Source organism: Vigna unguiculata, chromosome 1, assembly GCF_037176805.1.
Source record: "Vigna unguiculata cultivar grain cowpea cultivar isolate G323 ecotype 2 chromosome 1, ASM3717680v1, whole genome shotgun sequence".
NCBI lineage: Eukaryota > Viridiplantae > Streptophyta > Magnoliopsida > Fabales > Fabaceae > Vigna > Vigna unguiculata.
In genome coordinates, this window is record NC_140792.1 from 20,851,466 (window position 1) to 20,859,160 (window position 7,695).

General features: G+C 45.4%; 1 protein-coding gene across 1 annotated transcript; it reads right to left on the reverse strand.

The window, feature by feature from the left end:
• Positions 1–1,522: 1,522 nt before the first annotated feature.
• On the reverse strand, positions 1,523–3,130 carry LOC146888751 (uncharacterized). The gene has a single exon (XM_085666137.1). The coding sequence runs from the start codon at positions 3,128–3,130 to the stop codon at positions 1,523–1,525; it is 1,608 nt and encodes a 535-aa protein (XP_085522263.1).
• Between the last annotated feature and the right edge of the window lie 4,565 nt (positions 3,131–7,695).

Below are 7,695 nucleotides of genomic sequence, written 5' to 3' on the forward strand. Positions count from 1 at the left end.
GCACCGAATCCCTTTGTGTTGGATGATCCGTCGACATGCATGATCCACCATTCGTGAGCGGGCTCCTGAGGTTGAAGATCGTTTGTGAAGTCTGCTAGGCATTGTGCCTTGATGGGGCCGTGAGGTTCATATTTGATGCTGAACTCTGAGAGCTCGATGGACCACGATGAGAGTCTTCCTGCGAGGTCTGGCTTTTGGAGGATTTTTTGTATGGGGTAGTCTGTCTTGACGATGATTGGGTGCGTTTGGAAGTATGGTCGCAAGCGTCGTGCTGCCGTAATTAGTGCGAGTGCTATCTTCTCGACCATTTGGTATCTTGTCTCAGGGTCCTGGAGTGTGCGGCTGGTGAAGTAGATGGGCTGTTGTGTATCATTGAGCTCTTGTACGAGTGCCGCGCTGACGGCGTTGGAGGATGCTGCAATGTATATTAGCAAAGGGAAACCGGGTCGTGGCTTGTTCAAGATTGGGGGTGTGGCTAAGAGCAGTTTTAGTTGATCGAAATTTTCCTGGCATGCTGCGCTCCATTCGAACTTGGATGACTTTTTGAGCAGGTTTATCATAGGCTTGGTCTTCTCCGCAAGCTTGGGGAGGAAGCGTGCGATGGCTGTCAACCGTCCCACGAGTCTTTGCACTTCTTTAACATTGGCGGGACTGTGCATGCTGATGATGGCCTGACACTTTTCTGGGTTTGCTTCGATGCCGCGCCGGGTCAGCATGTATCCTAAGAATTTTCCTCCGTCTACCCCAAAGGTGCATTTTTCTGGGTTCAGGCGGAGATTGTATCCTCGTATGGCTTTGAAGACGTCAGCAAGATCCAGGGCATGTTGGATGGGGTTTGGGGATTTGACCACTATGTCATCGACATATACCTCGACGCAGGTACCGAGGAGGGGTTTGAAGACTCTGTCCATTAGTCTTTGGTAGGTAGCGCCTGCGTTTTTGAGCCCGAAGGGCATGACCTTGTAGTACAGGTTTGTTTCCTCCGTAATGAAGGCGGTTTTGATCGCATCACTCTCCGCCATCGGTATCTGGTTGTACCCGGAGTATGCGTCCAGGAAACTGAGTGTGCCGCTTCCAGCTGCCCCATCTACCAGGCGGTCTATGTTGGGTAAAGGGTACGCGTCTCTGGGGCATGCTTTGTTCAGGTTCGTGTAATCGACGCACATCCGCCATTTGCCATTCTGTTTCTTGACTAGAACGACGTTGGCTAACCAGGTTGTGTATTGTGCTTCTTCGACAAAGCCTGCTTTCATCAATTTCTCTGCTTCGCACCTAGCAGCTTGCCTTCTTTCTTCTCCTAGCTTTCTCTTCTTCTGGGAGATGGGTTTGGCTTCTTTGAACACGGAGAGTTTATGTGCAGCGATTCTCGGATCGACGCCAGGTAGGTCTGCGGCTGTCCAGGCGAAGAGATCCGCATTTTTCTTGAGGGTATTTTCTATTGCTTCCTCCCCCGCGCTTTCCATTGTGGTCCCTATCTGCAGGAAATGGTTTGGCTGTCCCAATGGTAGGGGCTTGGTTTCCCCTACTGGCTCGATTCTTGCTTCATTGTTAAGCCGGGGGTCGAGATCTTCTGCTTGGATGGCGATTGTGGTTTGTGTTTTCTCGACGTTGTTGGTGGTGAGGGGGGGTATGGGAGCTTCAAACTGGCCATATAACATTCTCTGGCTGCTTTTTGATCGCCGTGGACGGTTATGATGTCTCCAGAGGCTGAGGGGAACTTTAGGGCGAGGTGCGGCGTAGAGACCACGGCTCCCAATGAGTTGAGGGAGGGTCGTCCTAGTAGCATGTTGTATGAAGTGTGGGCATCCACTATGAGGTATCGAACTTGGATCGTTCTAGTTTGTCTCCCTTCTCCGAAGGTGGTGTGAAGGTCCACATACCCTCGGGTTGGCACCCTTTCGCTAGAGAATCCGTATATGGGTTCGTCGTATGGGATCAGTTCTTCTGCGGGGATCTGGAGCTGTTGGAAAGTTTTCCAATATATGATATCTACTGAGCTTCCTTGGTCGATTAGCACCTTTTTCACGGCGAAGTTTTCAAGTTCTATGGTTATGACCACAGGGTCATCTTGGTTGGGGTCGACTCCTTGGAAGTCAGAGTCGCTGAAAGTGATTGGTGACATTCTTCTTCTGGGTCCCTTGCAGATGGCGTGGACAGACCGAACTGCCCTCAGATGGTTTTTACTGGAAGAAGAGGAACATCCGCCCCCAGCAAAACCTCCTGATATGGTGTTTATCGTCCCTCTCAAGGGGGGTCTTTCTTCTGGGCGCCTTTCCCCTCGAGGTGGTTCCTCCCTCCTTCGTTCAGAGTTTGTGCCTCTCCTAGGTTCTTGTCTGGATTCTCTGGGTTCGTTTCTCGCATCCTCCCTTCGTGGAATGTTCCTTTGTGGGCATCTCTCGGGTTGGGTCCTGGGATTTCCTTCAGTTATGTTTCTGACATAGTGCCGTAAGTGTCCGGCCCGTACAAGTTCTTCTATCTTATCCCGAAGCGTCTCACACTCCTCAGTGGTGTGTCCGTTGTTGCGGTGGTAGTGGCAGTATTTGCTTAGGTCGGCGTTTGGCGGAGCGATGAGTTCAGCTTGCAATACTTCGTCAAGGATACGGGATTTGGGGGCATTAAGGGGGGCGTAGTTGGAGAATCTGGCTTGTTTTCTGTCTCGAGGGCGGTTTTGGTCCCGACCTCCAGGCTCTCTACCGCCCCTTTTAACCTCCGGGTGGGTTGGGGTGTTCCGAACCCTGTCTTGGTAATGTCGCATCTCCTCGACTCTGATGAACATTGACGCTCTTTTTCGAAGTTCTTGCATTCCTAAAGCCGGGCGCATGGCCAGTTCGTCAGCAAATGGTCCTGGTTTTAGTGCCATCACCATATAGTGTAATATCAGGTTCGGGGTGAGGTCCTTGATCTTCATGGCGATTACGCCGAACCTGTCAATGAAGGTGCGAAGGGACTCTCCTTCTTCTTGTCTTAGGTTCAGGAGTGACAGGGATGTGAGGTCGTGTCGACGGCTGGTGTCGAACTGGGTGGTGAAAGAGGTGGTAAGGGTGCTGAAGGAATCTATGGTGTACGACTGTAGACTCATGAACCACTCCAATGCCGATCCTCTGAGCGCAACAGAGAAGGACTTGCACATCACGGCGTCGTCAGTCGAGTAAAGGGCGACTTGGTTGGTGTAATCGTAGGTCAGTGGTACCGTCGTAGGTCACAGTTGGAGCCTTCCACTTTTGAGGGAGTGGTGTTTCTACGATCCCGTCGACGAACGGGTGCCTACGGTTTCTTCTAGAAGCGAAAGGTTTGTAGTTACCCCCGGTAGTGTGACCCGTGGGTTTGTATTCGCTTTCCTCTTCTGTGATAGGTGGGAGGTCTGCCCTGCAGGGGGCGATCTCAGGCTCTTCCATGGCCTTCCCTGCTTCAATCCTCCTCTTGAGTCGGGCATTCTCTTGCCTAAGTGCTTCCATTTCGTCTCCATTCCTTTTCTTGTACTCTGCGAACTCTTGCTGCATCCTAGCTTGAGCCTCTAGGATGCGAGATATGTCGGATGAGGGACCGGCGTCTCCCACTTCCACTACAGGGGGTCTGGTGGGTACTTCGGCTGGTCTACTTCTCGTGGATACCATGGTCTTGGGGCGAGGAGGGTTGACTTTGCGAAATACTCTTCGGCCCCACGGTGGGCGCCAATTGTTCTTATGGGACCGAGTTGTACTTCACAAGTCTCGAGTACTATCTTGGTGCTGAGAGGTCGGGTGCGTGTTCTGGCTTCAGGGGGTTGTGGTCACAGCGCAGGTGTGCCTGCAAAAGACACTCCGATGCCAAAGTCAGTGCTGAGTGATGCCAGTGGTTGCAGAGAATATTTAATGCGTAATCAATGCATAGGGTAGTGTGCTATTTATACCTTTTTTACCTGTGGGTCCTACCTGGGATGGGCTTTTGGCCCAATATTTCCTCTTTTGTTATCCTTGGATCCAGTGCTGATGGGGAAATTACCAAGGGGTCCCTCAGGGGTAGGCGGTACCCGATATTCGGTCGTGAGAATGTCTACGGATGATAGGTTTCGTCTTATTGTCCGCGATGGTTGTATCATGGGTCTGGATTGTTCTGAGTAGGAGTACCTATGGTGCGGAATAGGCGGCCTGGGGAGTTTGCTGCCGAGAAGACCTTTTGGGGATGCTTTTGGAAAAGGATACGGCTTCGGAGGTTCGCTGGTGGCTGCTTGGGGGAGGGGGGACATTTTCTAGAACAAGGTGCGTGATCCGTAGCTTGCCTTGTGGTCGCATACTTTGGGAGGGGGTGTCTACCGTGCAATGTGTGGCCTGGGTGCTCGTTAAGGGTCGTATGTCGAAGAGGAGGTGGCCGATACCAGGTGTGGTGTTTGGGTTCACTGAGGTTGCGTGTTCAGAGGCCGAGTGCCGTGTACTTTGGGTATAGTTGGGACAGGAAGTAAAGAAAAAGGAGATGGAAAGGGTAGTAAAGAAATAAGGTGTTTAATCGAAGGCCACCCATGTTTAGTTGCATTCGTTTACGAAACCGACAACAATGTTGTAAGCCAAAGATTGGTGGAGAAAGTTCAGTTTCCAACAAGCTTTCATCCGAATCTAGAAAGGATCAAATTCATTACAGGACAATGTGTGAAAGAAGTATTATGGGATATTGCTCCCACGAACTCTTGTCATCTTCTTTTGAGATGGGCATGGCTTCATTTTAAAATGCTCAATCTTGATGAACGTTCCCTTTAGTTGAGGCTTGAGGGAGATGAAATGAAGTTGAAATTTATGACACCAAGACAAGCCAATAAGGAGCAACATAGGCTGAGCGAGAAAATAGAAAAAGAAAGAATAGAAAAAGAAGAAATATAAATTGCAGAACGAAGGACAATTGAAGAAAAAGAAAAGGAAGTAAAGAAAAATATGATGGAAAAGGTAGTAGAGAAACAAGGTGTTTAATCCAAGGCCACCCATGTTTAGTTGCATTCGTTTACGAAACCGACAACAATGTTGTAAGCCAGAGATTGGTAAGGATCAACATAGACTGAAGCAGAAAATAGAAAATGAAAGAATAGAAAAAGAAGAAATATAAACTGCAGAAGGAAGGGAAATTGAAGAAAAAGAAAAGGAAGTAAAGGAAAAGATGATGGAAAAGGTAGTAGATAAACAAGGTGTTTAATTGAAGGCCATCCATGTTTAGTTGCATTCCTTTACGAAACCGTCAACAATGTTGTAAGCCAAAGATTGGTGGAGAAAGTTCACTTACCAACAAGCTTTCATCCGAATCAAGCAAGGATCAAATTCATTACAGGACAATGTGTGAAAGAAGTATTATGGGATATTGCTCCCACGAACTCTTGTCATCTTCTTTTGAGATGGGCATGGCTTCATTTTAAAATGCTCAATCTTGATGAACGTTCCCTTTAGGTGAGGCATGAGGGAGATGAAATGAAGTTGAAATTTATGACACCAAGACAAGCCAATAAGGATCAACATAGGCAGAGGGAGAAAATAGAAAAAGAAAGAATAGAAAAAGAATAAATATAAATTGCAGAAGGAAGGACAATTGAAGAAAAAGAAAAGGAAGTAAAGAAAAAGATGGTGGAAAAGGTAGTAGAGAAACAAGGTGTTTAATCGAAGGCCACCCATGTTTAGTTGCATTCGTTTACGAAACTGACAACAATGTTGTAAGCCAGAGATTGGTAAGGATCAACATAGACTAAAGCAGAAAATAGAAAATGAAAGAATTGAAAAAGAAGAAATATAAACTGCAGAAGGAAGGGAAATTGAAGAAAAAGAAAAGGAAGTAAAGGAAAAGATGATGGAAAAGGTAGTAGATAAACAAAGTGTTTAATCGAAGGCCACCCATGTTTAGTTGCATTGGTTTACGGAAGCGACAACAATGTTGTAAGCCAAAGATTGGTGGAGAAAGTTCACTTACCAACAAGCTTTCATCCGAATCTAGCAAGGATCAAATTCATTACAGGACAATGTGTGAAAAAAGTATTATGGGATATTGCTCCCACGAACTCTTGTCATCGTCTTTTGAGATGGGCATGGCTTCATTTTAAAATGCTCAATCTTGATGAACATTCCCTTTAGTTGAGGGATGAGTGAGATGAAATGAAGTTGAAATTTATGACACCAAGACAAGCCACTAAGGATCAACATAGGCTGAGGGAGAAAATAGAAAAAGAAAGAATAGAAAAAGAAGAAATATAAACTGCAGAAGGAAGGACAATTGCAGAAAAAGAAAAGGAAGTAAAGGAAAAGATGATGGAAAAGGTGGTAGATAAACAAGGTGTTTAATTGAAGGCCACCCATGTTTAGTTGCATTCCTTTACGAAACCGACAACAATGTTGTAAGCCAAAGATTGGTGGAGAAAGTTCACTTACCAACAAGCTTTCATCCGAATCAAGCAAGGATCAAATTCATTACAGGACAATGTGTGAAAGAAGTATTATGGGATATTGCTCCCACGAACTCTTGTCATCTTCTTTTGAGATGGGCATGGCTTTATTTTAAAATGCTCAATCTTGATGAACGTTCCCTTTAGGTGAGGCATGAGGGAGATGAAATGAAGTTGAAATTTATGACACCAAGACAAGCCAATAAGGATCAACATATGCAGAGGGAGAAAATAGAAAATGAATAAATATAAATTGCAGAAGGAAGGACAATTGAAGAAAAAGAAAAGGAAGTAAAGAAATAGATGATGGAAAAGGTAGTAAAGAAACAAGGTGTTTAATCGAAGGCCACCCATGTTTAGTTGCATTCCTTTACGAAACCGACAACAATGTTGTAAGCCAAAGATTGGTGGAGAAAGTTCACTTAACAATAAGCTTTCATCCGAATCAAGCAAGGATCAAATTCATTACAGGACATTGTGTGAGAGAAGTATTATGGGATATTGCTCCCACGAACTCTTGTCATCTTCTTTTGAGATGGGCATGGCTTCATTTTAAAATGCTCAATCTTGATGAACGTTCCCTTTAGTTGAGGCATGAGGGAGATGAAATGAAGTTGAAATTTATGACACCAAGACAAGCCAATAAGGATCAACATAGGCAGAGGGAGAAAATAGAATAAGAAAGAATAGAAAAAGAAGAAATATAAATTGCAGAAGGAAGGACAATTGAAGAAAAAGAAAAGGAAGTAAAGAAATAGATGATGGAAAAGGTAGTAGAGAAACAAGGTGTTTAATCGAAGGCCACCCATGTTTAGTTGCATTGGTTTACGGAAGCGACAACAATGTTGTAAGCCAAAGATTGGTGGAGAAAGTTCAGTTACCAACAAGCTTTCATCCGAATCAAGCAAGGATCAAATTCATTACAGGACAATGTGTGAAAGAAGTATTATGGGATATTGCTCCCACGAACTCTTGTCATCGTCTTTTGAGATGGGCATGGCTTCATTTTAAAATGCTCAATCTTGATGAACATTCCCTTTAGTTGAGGGATGAGTGAGATGAAATGAAGTTGAAATTTATGACACCAAGACAAGCCACTAAGGATCAACATAGGCTGAGGGAGAAAATAGAAAAAGAAAGAATAGAAAAAGAAGAAATATAAACTGCAGAAGGAAGGACAATTGCAGAAAAAGAAAAGGAAGTAAAGGAAAAGATGATGGAAAAGGTGGTAGATAAACAAGGTGTTTAATTGAAGGCCACCCATGTTTAGTTGCATTCCTTTACGAAACCGACAACAATGTTGTAAG

Bases quoted from the DNA above. Each gene is read 5' to 3' on its own strand.
- LOC146888751 (XM_085666137.1), bottom strand. From the start codon at position 3,130: ATGTGCAAGTCCTTCTCTGTTGCGCTCAGAGGATCGGCATTGGAGTGG.